A 17,364-nucleotide genomic window follows, 5' to 3' on the forward strand; every position below is an offset into this window, starting at 1 on the left:
TATTAAAATTGTAAACCTGAGAAATGAGGATCTCCTGCAGGGCTTCTCAGATCAGCTTGGACTAAAATCCCAGAGAACCCAGAAGAGGCCCAAATACAAGAAAGCACCACTGCTGCACCCTACGCACTCGAGTTCTCCTCCACTAGGATTTGACAGCCTTGTCTGCCCAGAGGATACAAATACCGATTCCTTAACAAGGAGCAGGAAGCTCTGGAACACAAGACCCGCTGATTCTTCCCCTGAAGGGAAGATCTGCTGGGACACAGACAACTGGCATTGGCTTAGCTAATTATAGCTTTCCTTTGGGGATTAAAGTGGTAGGACCTTCCTTGAACTACATCATGACTGAAACAAGATGGGTGTGAGGGGATCAATATTCTGGCCAACTGGTTAGTCCCAGTACAATCACAGTCACAGCATGCCCCAGAAAACTGCCCAACACTTCTCAAACTCCTGTGTTTCCATAAGCAGAGCAGCCATGGGTAGTCTATACAATAGCCATTTAGGAACTACACTGAATAGTCTTCCCCATTGTCACCATACGCTCTACTATCCGGGTCAGATAGCGCTATTTCCATGCTCAAAACAATAAATAAATATATAATATTGACTAGGTTAGTAAATCCCACGTGCATACTTACATACACCTTCTCTCAATATCCTCCTTCAGTAAAAGGCGGATAATATTTTACTTCCACCGTGCATTGTGGGGTTGAAATAGTAAATGTTTGTACAGTGTTCTTTAACGTGCTATGTAGTATTCAGTTTTAATTAGCTTGTCTTCTGGGCAGGATTCAAGGCTTCTCTAGATACTGGTTGTAGATGGAATCTCAACACTAAGTAGTACAGTCTGAATATTCACACTGTTGTTTGCCATTTTCCTTTTTCCAAAAAAATACACAAATGTGCTATTTACCTATGCATTCTTCCCTTTTTCTCATCTTGATTTTTTTGTTTTGTTTTATTTTGTTTTTCTGGGGCGGCAGGATTTGCCTGCCATCTTCATTGGACTCAAGAATACTTCACCAACAGCCAGTTCTTTTTTGGCACTGGAACTTATTTGGTAACTACCAGTACAACTTAAGAAAACTTTTAGCTTACTGATTGCATAAGTCTACTGGCTTGACTTATATCGAGTCAGGAAACCAGTGGCTTAACTCTTTTCTTCAGGCCAGGTATTCTAGACTTGGTTTTAACACAATAAGAGGCCTTTTATGACATAACAGAGCCTAGATGGTTTTCATCCTCATGACCCAATGAGGATTTGAAGCTTCAGGGTGAGGTACACTCACAGAATCCTCCTTTCTGCTATGTGGATCTGACTTATTTTGATAATCTGGGTCTTGGCCACTTTAATTATCTGTAGGTATCAATATAATTGGAACTAAATCCACTAACTTCAGGGCTAGGGGCAGAAATGACATATAAACCAGTCTAAACCTGTAACAAAAGTTCAGTGCACGTACACCAATTTCAAAATGGCAGAATCTAGTTTAAGACACACCTCGATGGATGAAGTATCAGATTTAATCAGTTTAGGTTAGACCGCTCTACTGAACTTCTGTCCCAGATCCAATAGAATAACTCCTGATTTCTAGCGGTGTGAACCAGGCCCAGACTCTCTCTTCCATCACAGCTGCATCTATTTGTTAAACTACAGTGTTATTTCTGAGAGAGAGAATAGTGGTACCAGCATTTAATCGAAAGCTAGGGGTTATAAGGCTTTCATCACAAATCCAATAGGGGAACTGAAGATATGGAAACAGATGACTCTTTCATCCAAAATGCGTAATTCACTTCTTGGAAAAGTGGATAATTGGCATTAAAATATTGCAATGTAATTATATTAAGTACCCTGATGTTCTAATTTTATCTCTTTGAGGAGAAAAAAATAACTTAGTTATCAGAATTACTCCTTTGAATCCTTCCTACCTCAGGTGCACTGCATAGTAGCATCCTATCATTCAAGTGCCAACTAATGCAAAAAGGCTTTTTAAAATGTTACCTATTTGCCCGCTGGGCAACTACAGTGTGATTGATTTTTCTTAAAAACAGAGCAGCTATTCAATATAATTAGTAGTTGTCAGGTTTCAGTTTGCCAGGATCCCTCTCACAAACAGTGATGCTGCTTTTCACTATATTCACAGCTGTGCATGAATGCTGAAGGAAGCATGTCTCTGTAGCTTCCATCAAAGCTATTAATACTCCCTACAGGTCTAGCTAGTTAAGCAATGGGAACACTTTTGTTAATGGAATAAACCTGTATGCTTTCTAGGAGCTTCGGAGTCTGCTTGGCAGCAACCTGTAGTTAAACATCTTTTGTCCGTATGAACTTCAAGTCCTTTTGCTCTTTAACCTAGCAAACTTCAAAATCAAATTGAAAGTCATTTCAGCCCCTTTCATAATGGCCAAATCCTCTGCTAGTTTTTGTCATGTTTACTTCTGCAGGGCCAAACGAGAACAGGGCTCCATTAGTTTTTGGAAGTGGTTACAAAATGTAGTGCAAAAAAGCCCTTGCCCCAACTAGCCTGTCTATACAGACACAGACAAGATTGTAGAGAGCCAACAGGGTGAGATTCATGGGGCCAAAAGTGCAACAAGAGGCAGCGTGGCTCAGTGGTCCAGCAGAGAGATCACTGCCAGTGGGAGAGGGGAGTCCTGGGTCCTGGCCCCTGCTGTTAGGGTTATTTCTGATCTTTAGCCAAAGAGTGTCTAATGTAAAATACACACAGTCCAGAGAACAAGCACCTGGCAGAAAGCACTCCTAGGATCCAGTCCCCTCTGCCCTAATCACCACCGCCACTGCCTTGTCCTGGATTGAACGAGGAGTGCTGGGCTTTATATTGTTACCTTGACAGACACCACTTCTCTGGCTGGTCCAGATCATTAGAGATGACACAGGCCCTTCTCCTGGGGAGCCGTCTGTATGCTTGGGATCCCAAGATGGCCAGGATACCTCTCCCCAGCATCCCTTTATTAAACACCCAGTTCCCAAGGAGGCAAGGGGAGTTCAGGCACACTTCTGTGTCTAGCGCTCCTACCGGCCACCTTCCTGCTCAGCACCAAGCGACACTTTGGACTGCCCCGGGGCATTGCCATTCACTGCGCGGGGATCCTGGGCATCTAGTCCTACTGATTTGGCTCATCCCCTCGGGGTGAGGCACCCAAGAGGAGGTACTGACAAAGTCAGCTGGAATTTGACCCTTTGTCTTTCTGTGGCTCAGGTTCCCACATTTAAATGAAAAGAACAGCCTTTTCCTCTCCTACTGGCATTCTGGGAGAACAAATCCATTTAAAAAAAATAGACTGCGAGGTACTCAGATCCAAGGGCAATGCAGACCACAAACATGAGAGAGAGAAACAACCACCCAGAAATCCCGAAACCCAACACTCCACTTCTGACTCACATTTACAGAAGTCCTTCAGCGCCTGGCACAGTGTGACTGTGGATTAATGTTCCCCTCAAAGGGTGACCCACAGAAGGCTTGCCTTGGAGCGACTTCTGCTACCAGTTAGTATTTTAGTTCAAATGCAAGGAGTCTGGGCCAACGTGTGATGTGCAATGCGAGCTTTGGGCCCAGGCCTGCTGGAAGTTAATCCTAGTGCAAGTCAGGAGGACTGGTAATTAATTTAGGAAACTTATTCCAGACTTTGATCAGCATGAGTTAGTGCAGTTTGGATCTTCATATTTATCTGTAGCATCATGAGGCTTACCACTATATCAGGGGTGTACATCAAGGGCTCGGTGAACAACTGTTCACCAGAGCGCCCTTGGGATAACCAGGAGTAATGGGCATAAATTCCTGGAAGACTGTTTCAGGTTTAACATTAGGAAAAACTTTTTCACAGCCAGGGTGTCCAGACTGTGGAATAGGCTCCCTCCACAGGTGGTGCAGTCACCTACCCTGGAAATCTTCAAGAGAAGACTAGACAGTCACCTTGCTGGGGTCACCCCATCCCAGATGTCTTTCCTGGTTGGTGCAGGGGGCTGGACCTGACAATCTTCCGAGGTCCTTTCCAGCCTCGCAGTCTATGAATCATGTTGGTATTGAACTCTGTGGTATATATACACGCTGAACACCAATATTCCCAAAGCAAATATTAAACATGCAAAAAACTATTTAAAAAAGTGTGGGAAATGTCATTCTGGTACCCTCCCAGATGAAAATCAAAGTCACTTCCATTCAATTAGCCTGCTCCCCTCTGGATCTGCATAATATACCTGTTCCCGGCTGCTAGGCAACCTGAACATAGTATGGGGTAGCAGTTGTTAACACATCATAAGGATGTACTGTTACCCTTAGGATTTTTTAATGTAATGAGAGACACCCATCACCCCAAATAGAAAGGCTTTCCTTTCCAGTCAGTAATTAACATCTCTGGGAATGCAGAGCTGTTTGTCAAAAGAAAAATAATCCTGACAAAGACACACACATACACTCAAAGAAAGATTATAAATTAGCTTCTTACAAGTGTACAGTAGATGAGATTCATTATACAAGAGGTTTTTTTTAAAAAGCCACCGTTATACATGAATATAATGTATAATTAAGTTTTAAGAACCATGTTTACAAAGTCATCTTAAAAAGGACCCTAAAATGATGAAGAATAAAGAATGAAGCCATCCAATTATACACTAACAATTCTAATTTAAAGCAATATATTTAGTTTGTGTAAAACTATCATTCATAAACCAAGCAGGAAATATATTAGAAAAAAAAAGATAGTAACATTACAATGAGTACAACCAAGCAAAGAGTTTGTTCTTTTTAACTGAATTTATTATATTGCTTATTCCCTCTCAGATCAGATTTTACTATTTTGCACTCTAGCTGCAGAACTCTTATTAGATAATTGTGTCTTAAAAATCCTCTTAATGTTTTGTTTCTAATATCTTCTCCCCTCTCCCAATCCAAGAGGGAAATAAGAGACGTGTTAAATCTAAAATATTTCAAGTAATACATTTGTTTGCTTTCTGGATCACTAGAAGAGCCGAGCAGAATCCTATTACGAATACAGAATTATAAGGAGGGGTCTACCCAAATCAAGGAGGCAGGCAAATGATTTTGCAGGTCTATCATAGGGCTGGCTATCATTTTCCCGGGCTTATCATGGGAGCCTCCCCCACTCCATGCTTCTAATTGGCTGAGGGACCTCAGTGTCCCCGCCCCTCTCTGCTGATTGGTTATGAAGGTCATCCATCATACAGCCCCACCTCTTGTCGCTGATTGGTCAAGTGGGCTGTCCACCACGTGGCCTCACCCCTTGCCACTAATTGATGGGGTGGCAAGAGGCAGCAGTCATCTTGGGCTCCCCTTCATGCTGGCAGCCCACCTCCTGCCTTCCCCCTCAGCAGGCTGCGCAGCCAAGCCCATTGTGCAGCCCACTGGGGAGCCAGCATTTTATTTTACGTAGGGCTGTCAAGCAATTAAAAACTTCAATCGCGATTAGTTGCTTGATTAGAAAAATTAATCGTAATTACTAGCAATTTTAATCACACACTTAAAACTCAAAATTATGCAGGTACTTTGTATGGTTGGGGGTGGTGTGTGTGTGGGGGGGTTCCCGCACACCCTAGCAGGATGCGAGGTACCATGGTTCAGGAGTAAGGGGCAGCAGCAGGGCTGGGGGTTGTAGCTTGGGAATGAGGCTCAAGGGTAGGGCACGGGCATATCGCTGCCCCACTCCACAATCATATAAGCCCACAGGTGTCCTCTTTTTTGAAACTGGAAATATGGTAACCCTACAGGAATGCAACCTGGTGGTGTGAAGAGCAGCACCCAGCAGGTAAGTCTGTGAAGGGGAAAGGGAGGGGCAAGAGGGAAGGGGCAGGGGGGACAGGTTAAAACCCCCATGGTGAGGAAGGGAGTGGGGCGGGGGCTGGGGTGAATAGGGCCCCAGGGCCAAGGCAGGTTGTGGGACAGAGGCATGGGAGTCTCACCCAAGGCACAGGGGTGTGCAGCTCCCCACCACTGCATGCACCCCCGGTGAAGGTATGGGGAGCATGTGCCCCTGGGATTTGTGCATAGGGCGGATGCAGGCTGGGGCTGTGTGCCCTACTGCCTTTCCCCTGGGAGGCATGTGCGTGGTGGCTATGCCATGCATCCCCTGCCCCCCAGTGGCAGGAGGCACAACATGGCATCATGTGGCTCCCAGGGCAAAGGCACAGAGACCCAGCCTGCAGTAGGCAGTCCACCTCCATCCCATGCACAAACCAGGGGGATGCATGCCCCCCATGTCTCCCCCAGGGGTGTGCGCAGTGGCAGGGAGCCACGCACCCCCACACTTCTGGACAAGACCTGCAGCTCTGTCCTATGACTCACCCTGCCCCCAGAGCCCCATTCATCCCAGCCCCTGCCCCACTCCTGCCTCACTGTGGGAGCCTTGATCTGCCCCCGCCTCTTCCCCACAGACTTACCTGCGAAGAACTGCTCTACACACTGCTGGATTGCATTCCTGGCTGCATGCATGCTACAGCTGGTCGTGTGTGTGTGTGAGCACTCCCTGCCTCCCCCACCCCACCTGCCTTCGTGTTGCAGCAGCCTGGAGCCTGCACCTGGGCTGCCCTGAGGTCCTGTGCACTGCCACCGCTGCCCTGCTGGGCAGCTAAGAGGCAACAGTGATGGTGGCAGAGTAGAGCCTGGGTGCAGGCTCCAAAGCCCATGTTTTAAAGAGAAAACAAAACTCTTGCAGACTGTTCCTTGAGCACTGCTACAACTTCAGTTTGATAAAGCTATTTCATTTGAGCACGTCTCCATGAACATCAAGCTGAAGGAGAGGGCAAGGTTCACAGAGTACAGGACAATCAGGAATCCTAGCAACGTTGATCCCTGAAAGTCATATTTATTTTATATTATGCAGGCTGCATATGTTAGACATGTGTATGTGTGTGTGTGTGCACATGTGTTTGTAATATATATGTTTTATATAATGTGTCTAAAGGAAACTCAATAAGTTTGTTTAAATATTTGCTTCAACCTTAACAAAACCTTTAATAAATAAATAAATAAAATTAATCCACAGTTTAACTAGTCATGATTTTAAAATAATTAAGGACAGCATAATCTTTGATGAAAAGCCTGAAAGTAAAACAAATTCTGTATATTTTCCGATGAAATGAAATCTCAGTCTTCCAGCCCTATACATTGCATATATTAAGCCAACATCAGTCCCATCATTCTTCACCGGTGTACTTCCACCAGGAACAGCAACTGTTAGCTTGGCAGGGTACAATCATTTTTAGCCACAGTGTTATCACACCCCCAAAGCAAGCCTGTCTACTATATAACTGTCATTAAAGCAATAGCAGTTAAATTGTACCAGTGTAGAGATCAGGTGTGACTTGTGCTAATGGAGACATTTCATTCTAGTGAATGTTCTACTTTCACTTTGGGTTAAATTAATTCCCTCTCAGAAAGCCAGCACAAGATCTGTGCACCCTTGAAGTTCACCTAAGCTCTCAAAAGGACCTAAGAGGTGCCTAACTCTTGTGCTGACCTTCTGCACGGGGGATGTTCTACCCACAGTTATCGAGTGGCACTTGGGGTAAAAAAAGAGAAAGAACAAAATAAAGAAATTTTGAGGCTGAGTCTCAAGATTTGCATGCTGTGGAAAGATTTATACCTTCTTGCAGAGATATGAAATATTATGCAAGTGAAAGCAACCGGAGAAGCAAGTCTCCTATGGTTCAGAATAACACTAATGTATCCTAGCTTATTAGAGGTGAAAGAATTACCCAACTATTTCCAAGGTGTAGGCTAGTCATTTCCTTCTAGTAGCCAAGTCCACTTTTATGCAGACCCAGTCTCAGCCTCTGTTCTGCTTTTCATGCATTAATGCAAAGGTGGCCCAAGCCAGCTACCTTTATTCATGTTAAGTAATATCTTTTTTCTGCAAAAAAAGACCACAGGAATCAATGGGGAGCCATGCCCTCAGTTTATAAGCAATACAGTACCCTGTGCAGGCTTCATAAATCACTTTGTAAAAAGCGTAGTAAAGTAAAACTGAGAAAAAGCATTTGTAAGTAAAATTACTCCTGTCTTCCCTATAGGAACACTCTATTTTGGTCCATTAATAGTCACTACTATTGCACTTAGCCTGATGCTTACAGACAAATTGCAGATCCGGGCTTAAAACAGGTACGGGGGTCAATAAACTCAAAACAGACTGAAATATTAAATGGTTTTAAAAAGTGTCTACTTAAAACTGTGCTAAATTTTTAAGCCATAGCACATATCATGGATCTAGGCATGGGCTATACAAGTAAATAGCACTTATTTCCTTAGAATTATCAAGAAGTTGAATTAATTTTCCATTTAATATAATATTTAATATCAATACACTTGAATGCTGCTGATCTGCTAATATTTATATATTCTATAACTTTAGTGGCTGTTCGCTGAACAATCACTCCTGGCATGTGATTTCCTTTCATTTTACCTTAACTCAGAAATCTTCAAACAAACTTATTTAAATCTTCATTAATTCAAAATTTTATTAACAATATTCTTGAAAAATCTCGTATGTCTTTAAATGAGTTTGCCTTCCTTTTACAAACTATATTAGGACTTCATGTCCCTACTGTTAACAAAGTCAAACACAGGAAGAAAAACATATATAATCTGGTAATGACCTTAAACTTCAGAGATATCTTCATAAACCAAACACCAAATCAAATAATTTCTTGACTAGACCAGTGCCAAGTTACCAACAGTAGTTTTATTATAAGCATTCAGCAACATGGCAAAACATTTTACTTTTAACTCTCTTATGTCCCATGTAATGAAGACATAAAATAAATTATTTCACCAGGGGGAATGTTTGTTCACCAGAGCGCCCCAAGGGATGACGGGGTCGAACAGTCATAAACTCCTGCAAGACCATTTCAGGCTGGACATAAGGAAGAATTTCTTTACTGGCCGAGCTCCCAAGGTCTGGAATGGCCTGCTGCTGGAGGTGGTTCAAGCACCTACTTTGAACGCCTTCAAGAGAAACCTAGACGTTCTTCTTGCTGGATCCTATGACCCCAGCTGACTTCATGCCCCTGGGGCAGGGAGCTGGACTCGATGATCTTCTGAGGTCCCTTCCAGCCCTAATGTCTATGAAATCTATAATGAAAACGCTTTGCTTAAAATTTCCTTTGATTAGATGCCTCACTCTCAATTCAGGATAGCATCATTTTGAATTATATTATTTATAACAGAGGTGCACTGACATACCAGTCACATGACCCCCATGGTGAGGAAGAGAGAGTCAGGCAGGGGCAGCACAGGGGCTGCCCAGCCAGGGCAGGGTGCGGGATGGAGCTGCAGGCAGCTTGTTCGGGTGGGACATCTCGCTGCTGTGCACACCCCCGAGGGAGGCATGAAGGGTATGCGCCCCTCGGATTTGTGCATGGGGCTCAGGCAGACTACCTGCTGTGGTCTCGGGGACAAGGGCTGTGCCAGCCTCTTCCCAGTGTGGGGGCTGGGCAGGCTCAGCTGCATGGTGCAGGCAGCAGCTCTGGGAGGGGTGGCTATAGCTTCCCCATGGCCCCTTCCTACCAGCACCCCTGCTTGAGGCACTGCGCTTAGCTGCCACTGAGCCTACCCTATCCTCACCCACCCCGAGTGCAACCCCGGCTCAGCCACCCCACCAGGAAGAGGGTGGAGCAGGCCCTGGCCCCAAGCCCACAGTAGGCAGCATGCCCTCACCCCATGCACAAATCTGGGTGGGGGGGGTCACATACCCCCCATGCCTCCCCCAGCAGCAGAGAGCTGCCTCCCCCCATGCCCTCCCCCCAGACAAGCAGTCTGCAGCTCTGCCCCACCCCCCACCCCAGGCAGTGCCTGCTCCTGCCCCTGCCCCACTCCCTGCCTCACCATGGGGGCTCCAATCTGCGCCCCCACACCCCTTCCCTCCCTCACGGACCTTCCCTCCCACAGACTTACCGGCAGGACACTGCTCTCCAAGCTGCCCAGCTGCATTCCTGTAAATCGGCTGTCGGATCAGTATTAGCTGATATGGTTGGTTAATAATCAGACACTGGTATCAGCCAAGAAAATCTTTACTGATGCACCTCTAATTTATAACATATTTTAATCCAGAAATTTAAAGGAGTAACAATTTATGCATTGCTTGTGGGTTCTTTAGAAAGCGGTGCACATAGCAAATGGGGAAGTGATAGAAGTGCAGGGTGAAGGTTGATGCATTATTTCAATTAACCTTATACCCTGCACCTATATTTAAATTGCCCAGAGACAGCTAAATAAAAAAAACTGTTTCATGCTGCTGGAGCTAGACTTCTGGAAGTTGGTTACACTGACCTCTTACTGTTCGATGTCTGGGTTTTTGTGTTTTTCTAACGAATTTCAAGTGGGTGCTGACATGATTCTTCAAGAGAAAAACTGAGTATAGCTTTCTGACATAGTTGTTCAAATGAACTAATTTTTTTGCAGTATTTGAAAAATTAAACACTATGGGAATAAACTGTATTGCACAAATGTAATTCAAGTTAGTTGCATCCTCTATAATAAAAGATATTTTTGCTTCAACATTTGCATTTCAGACAAGAAACGTGATGAACCCCTCACAATTGCTTAGCCATACCCCTGAATCATGCAACTGGGGAACCTTAAATCTTTTGGCCAGGCATAGTAGAACCCTGGCTGAAATCCAGAAAGACCAGCAGGTTTCTGAAAAAAAAAAGCTGCCACCTTAAGGGCATGGACATGACAACTGTCCTGAGCTAAAGCAAGAAGCATCTTACCAGACCTCGGCTCCACCACTCTTGTGTGTCTGTTCCTGTCCAAAGATAAGCAAAAGCTAAACTGGGGCCTTGTACTACATTCACTTTCAACAGTTGCAAATCATTAGATTTTAGTGACCTATGGAGCTCAGAGTGTGTTAGGAAACAGCCCTGGCCTGAAAGGGCACCCATACACGTGCCCGATGCCTGCTCCAAACATTTGAATTAGAATGTGTCGAAGTGGACTTCATTAACCAAGTCTGCTGGAGCGTGCCAATTAGCACGGTCCAGCAGCCTCAATGTTGAGTGTATTCAGCATCCCTGTGCTTCAAAATGGTGATGGGAGCACTTGAACTAAAGCTCATCAAAGAAGCTTAAAGTTAAACCACCCCTGCTGCCATTTTGAAGCATGGGATGCTGAATATAAAAGATGCTATAGGCTCTTTAATTAGAGCTGCTCCCAAGATCCACTCTAATTAAAGCATCCCCACCCCAGCACATATAAAGACACCCAAAGGTAACAACTTTGTAACTCCATGAGGGTACTTAACACACGTTAAAATGCCTGAAAGCACATCTGCTTGCATTTTTACCGCGCTTAGTGAGTTTTAAGTTGGATGTGTGTAAATGAACAGAGCTAAGCTACCCACCAGAACTTCCTCTGACCACAAGAGTGGAGTGGAAACACGAATTAGCTACCACACAGGAGCTGAGATTCAAGTCCCTCCATTTTTAACTTGGACATATTTGTTTGTCTCTCCATACCCTAGCGCAGGGGTGGGCAAAATGCGGCCCATGGGCCAGATGTGGCCCGCCAGGCCATTCTATCTGGCCCACAGGGCCCCTTAAAATTTTAGAAAATTAATATTTATCTCCCCTTGGTTACCTGTAATGAGGCCCTCAATGGCTTGCCAAGACTCAGTAAGCGGCCCTCCACCCGAAATAATTGCCCGCCCCTGCCCTAGCCAGACAAGTCTCGCCTGCCATTTCTTGGCTTGCAAAGAACTAGTTTTACTAGACAGGTCTCTTAGTACCCTTGTTCCTTGTAGTTATTATATATGGGTGGACCTGCCACAGTTGCGGGAAGTTGTCCTGTCCCTTCCCACCAAAACAGAATTGTAACAGAAAGATGCAAATATTAAAGGATACGAGCCGATTGGATTCGTGGTCTTCAAAACGCCAAGCAAGTGCTATGGCTCTTACACATCACTGGAAATTGTCACTACATGTTCACAGGAAATTGTACTATGTAAAGGCTTAAGGGAGGTTTAAAAATATACCCCTGTGACTCTTAGGACTCAAAAAGGAGTAATATCAGGTAGCTTAGCCCATGGTACAAAAATCATAGTTTCTAGTTCTGAAAGCAGCAGGATGTAGATTAAAGATATCACTAAAAAAAAAAAGCCAAAAAACCAAAAGCCACCTGTGACTAATAAATCCGATAGTGACCCAAGATTTGCTTCTAAGGACAACCAATTTTTCAAATATTTTTGCTTTTGACACTTACGATCTTTCGTGTTGTATTGCTGCCCAGATTTCAACCAAATACTTTGAAAATGACAGTGCTTACCCAAATCTGCAGTTTTACTCGCTTGTCGTTCCTACAAACAGTTTTCACTTTGAAGTCAATGCCGACTGTGCTCACAAAGGCTGGAGTGAAAGTGTCATCAGCATATCTGAAGAGGAAGGAGGTCTTACCCACGCTGCTGTTGCCAATGATTAGGAGTTTGAACATGTAATCAAAATTTTGGTCCGAAGCATCTTTGCTTTTGTATCGGGCATCTGCTACTGAAGCCATCTAAAAAAAGGAACAACAACATGAGGCAAATGTCAGAATAGTTCAATGTTTACTGCGTGGAGCTCAGCACCTCGTGCTCAGCTAACCTGTGCTTTCTAAAAATAAAAGCATTAGCTATTTAAGAAGGGAAATACACTTTGCAATCACCCATGTAGGGCCTCATTTTCATTTCCTATTATCTATGTGTGCCTAGAACATAAATCTGATGCACTGATCTGGGTTCAAAGAGAAAAATGGGTGGTTATTTGCCAACTATTCAAATATTAAAGAAGAAAGAGCATTCTTACTTGAATGACAACATGCAACTTAGGCTGCTTAAATGAGTTGATTTGCTGCAGCAGAGAACTAAAGTCCCAGTATGATGCACAAGTTCAGTAGCCCAGTCAGTTCACAAAGGCAACCATGGCAGCGGGTAGACAGAAACAGTTCCAGCAATGACTACTGAACATAGTTTCATAGTTTCTAGGGTCAGAAGGGACCTGAACAGATCATCAAGTCTGACCCCCTGCCCTGGGCAGGAACGAGTGCTGGGATCGTAATACCCGAGCCAGATATCTATCAAACCATCCACGTTAGTGAATGACAGGTTACTAGGGCTAGGAATCATAACAGCTCCCACCTACCAATGGGAACTATGCCTTGCTAGAAGAGAAGCCACTACTGTATTCAACGGCCCATATACTTAGTGTGGCAGGCCAACAGGGGGACTCCTGAGCAGAGACACCTATTTCACTGCACCCTGCCAAAAACCAAGCTTCAGATGCCTCTCCGGGAGCACCAACTTCTGGCCATCCCCCTTCCTGGAGCACACCTGCAAGCTTGGGGTAACTGCTGCCACCACCCGGAGTCAGGTCTCTGTCTGGGCCCTACGCTGCCCGGGATACGTAGGCCCTGCAGACTTTGTTAAACCCCCAAAATGGCCATTTTTTAATTGTAAGCAAAGCTTGCTTTTCAAGAGTGATAGAAGTCTTCGGGGAGGTGGGTGGGGAAGGGGAACTTCTCCCTAAATAAATGAATCACATATCTGCTTTCAAAATGATAATTAATATACATGACGTTGCTGTGGAATGGGTGGTTCAGGGGACTGTCGGAGGCATTGTGAAAAGATACAATATGCCTGTGGCTCATTGGGAGATGTGGAAAATGTAGCAAGCTGTGAAAAAATCTCTGCCTCTTGGGTAATTCAACTGGATTCAGTGATCAAAAGTCTAAAAAATTAAGACAGACAGAACTCATTTGCTGCGCTTTACCCAAATGCTGTAACATACAAAGGTTTGTTCAGAGGAGAATGGGCCAAAACCTGATGAGCGTACACAAGGCATCTCCTTCCTCTTTTGCCTTTTCATCTGTTTGTAGACGGAGAGGGGAGAACTTTTTGGACAGAAGCGAGTTGGAAAGAGTTTACTGCATGATGGACACAAGGCACCTTTCATGCCTGGAGGGCAATTTGAAATCTAACTCGAGCCAAACGTCACTGACTGCACCGGATCTGGCAACAGCTTCATGGTTTACATGAAATGAGTCAGCATGTGCCTTCTTGGCAAAATAAGGTAGGCCACACGGATGTCTGTGCTGCCACAGCATGACTACTTCTAGCACCCAGCTTAGATTTTTCTAAAGTGCCTCTATGCCAAGCTGCAGTCTGTAGTCCCGACATACTCTGTCTCAGCACAGTGGGGATCAAGCAGGCATCCACAGCACTGAAATCAAGAACCATTAACTTTCCACTACTTGTTTCTGGGGCCAGAGGTGAAGGATTCAGTCTCTCCCCATTTTGTACCCAAAGGCAGAGGAAGGAGCATCTTCAGGAGCAAGAGCCCTGTCGGCGAGGGGTTGTTTGTAAGCTGTCACATGATATCCACGGTACCCTACCTGAGAAGCAGCAGAGAGGCAAGGCAGTAGAGGAAGATGCCTGCTCTGCCGCTTATGTACTGCTAAAGGGAGCCACGTGCTAGAAAAAGTAAGCAGTGAAAGTAATCTGAACCAGTTCAGGAATCCTAGTCTACTCCAAGCACAGACAGAAACGACACTTTTCTTCTGATCTGGCCCCTGAAAGCGCTCTACAGCCGTGACCTAACAGAAGTGTATGGCTGCGGAGCGCTTTAAAAGGGCCCGATCCTATGAAAATCTGAACCCTCGTTACATGACGGTTCAGAGGAAGACGCTCCAAAATGGAGTGGCTTCAGTAAGGTCTGTCTGTGCAGCCCCTCAGCCCCAGCACCATTTTCAGAATGGGAGGAAGAAGTTTGGTCTGGGTTTTTTTTCAGCCAGTGCTGGAGGGTGGGATGAGTGGACTGGAGCCCACTCAAAGCAGGGGAACTCCAACCCACCCACCCCAGCATCCAGAGTCAGCTGGGGAACCCCTAGAATGAGCTCCCTCCGCTCCCTTTCCCCCTCCCATTCTGAAAACAGTGCCAGGGCTGGGAGAGAGGAGGGCTGTTGTTAGGGGAAACCGGGTTCAGGCTCACAGTCAGCATACTTCTGTTGGATCTGGGGCAGCGGCAATGCACAGGGGGTGCACGTGCTGGTGCACCCCCTGACAGCAGCATTCCCCTCTTAGGCAATGGGCAAGGCAGGCAGGTGAGAATGGTGGTGCCCCCCCTTAGAGCACTGGCCGGGGAGCAGGGGCACTAGGAGAAGCAATGCCTGTGGTCCCCCCATGACCAATCACACTGACTGGGTGGAGGTGGGGGAGGAGGTTCCCTCGTGGCTGGTCATGCTGGCACTTCTGTGTCAGAGCAACTGGCCATAGGGGGACGCCCCCCCAGTTGCTGACTGGCTGCTGGGGGGGGGGGCAAGTGCCCCCCTGACTCAGGAAGCACCAGTCGCCCACAATCTGGGGTAGCACTGTAACTCATGGCACCTCCTGTCTGCACCATGATTTACAATGGGGAGCTGCATTTCTGTCTGCACCAAGGAACCTTGTTCCTGCACTCTGGCTACTGACTGAAGTTAGGGAATCTCTTTCTGAAACACTGTCGTCCCCCCCCGCCCCCAACTTCAAAAGTGAAGTCATGCACTTTAACTAGGACATTCCCTACCTTCCATGCATTTCTGATACTCCCTCACATTTATTTTCAAAAGTTATTCATGTCAGAAATAAAGGTTTCTTGTACTAGTGTTTTAGTAGGCCTGTTTAATCTAACAAAGTGAGTTTCACTGCATTATGCTGTCTATGTAGGAAAAAGGGAGTGTCTGCTCTTTTGCGACTGTAAGCGTTAGTGAAAAACCAGTTCAAAAACCAAATTAGTTAAAACTGGTGCCAGTGTGTATAGAGGCAATCCTAAAATCAATTTAAACTAGAATTAAAACAACATAGCTTAAGTCAGTTCCTTGCAGAAAGAAACTAAAATAAGCTTATTTTAACCCCCCCCCAAAAAGAGTACAGCCAGGAATTTGTACAAGTTTCACTGAAGATACGATTCTAAACGAGTTTGTTACACTGATGCAACTTCCTGATGCAGACAAGGTCCTCATCCAGCATGGGCCACCTGCATTATAATACATATGATCAAAGAGGACCTAATGCAGTAGCTAAACACTCAGTAATGTCACTGAATGCAGCAGAAGCCTCTCCACACTTGATTCCCCCTAGGAGACAATGATGGTCTATAGCCACATACATTTCTTAATTTAAATTAATATTAAACCAGACTGAGAGCCTTAGCAAAATCATTGACAAAGAATACATTTCTTACTCACCAACATAAGAGAAAAATATTCTTTTATTCATATTTGAATACAAAAGGAATTTTAGAACAAAAATCTAACTAGCTGCTCACACACACATAGACTCATGAAAATGCTTACACAGCCTTGATTTCAGGTGCAAGAAATCTGATCAGCGGTATGGGTAGGAATAAATGTTTTCTTTGTCTCATTATTAGTTTTTGTTCCATCCCTATGATGGAAAAGAATAAGAAGTTTCACATTTAGAACTATATCCTCTTCCTGGTATACACGGACCTTCCATTAATGTTAATGGCAACATATGCCATTTCTCTTTTCATTTCATATTCATTTATAACTACTTGAAAAACTAGATTTCCTATCAGGACAAACTGAGTTTAGTTAGATTACTCAACAGACAAATGACCCAGTGTTTAAACAGGAGTCAGTGGGCACATTTACATGTGAAATTAGCCTGGCTAAATAAACTCCAGCACGGTTCATGCCGGAGTTTATTGCTCCCAGGCCCAGCGTCTTCATGTGTGCTTGGGACCACAGCATATTGAACCACAGAGGAGCAGTCCTGGCTGGTAGCGAGCTCTCTGGTCAGCCTGCCAGTCCAGGTTACTTTGACCCAGCTCAATGTGCTGCAGAGGGGCTGGCTGGAGCACAAGGGCGCTTCAGTGCAGGGCTAGCTGGCAGGCAGCCCCGCACTGTAGCACCCTCGTGCCCCAGCTAGCCCCAGTCAGCATCTGTAGCGTAGTACTTGTATCCGGCAGTACTAACCTACAGTGGGTTAATTAGTTTACTCCAGCCTAATAGCTCTGCAAGTGCAGATGGAGATGCTTTACTGCTGAGTTCATTAGGCAACTCCACAGTAAGCATCTCATCTGGATGCTCCCAGTATCTCCTATACATCATCATCATCTTCGTGGAATCTATTCCCAAGATCCAACATGGTTTTTAAAATAAAGCACTGATGCTTTCACCAGCCCCACAGATTGCTATAATCAAAAGGGCACCAGGCTACAAATGCTAGTTTCCAATCTCTGATAAAAAAGCAATTACAGAATGTGACTCGCCAATGTAGCTTTTACTTGACGCATAGTCTGAAAAATAAAAAGCCAGAGATTTTTAGATGGGATATGGTGCTATTGTCACAGATGAGCAA

The 17,364-nt window shown here is 45.0% G+C and overlaps 1 protein-coding gene across 1 annotated transcript in view; it reads right to left on the minus strand.

Moving 5' to 3' along the window:
- The window catches only part of RAB3B (RAB3B, member RAS oncogene family), a 113,920-nt gene that overhangs the window by 85,025 nt on the left and 11,531 nt on the right, over positions 1 to 17,364 (minus strand). The window contains exon 3 of the mRNA XM_090048917.1: positions 12,297 to 12,524. Coding sequence (XP_089905043.1) covers positions 12,297 to 12,524 — 228 coding nt within the window. The remainder of the gene's footprint in view (positions 1 to 12,296; positions 12,525 to 17,364) is intronic.

Source organism: Crocodylus siamensis, chromosome 5, assembly GCF_052110815.1.
Source record: "Crocodylus siamensis isolate JL-2025a chromosome 5, ASM5211081v1, whole genome shotgun sequence".
Classification (NCBI taxonomy): domain Eukaryota; kingdom Metazoa; phylum Chordata; order Crocodylia; family Crocodylidae; genus Crocodylus; species Crocodylus siamensis.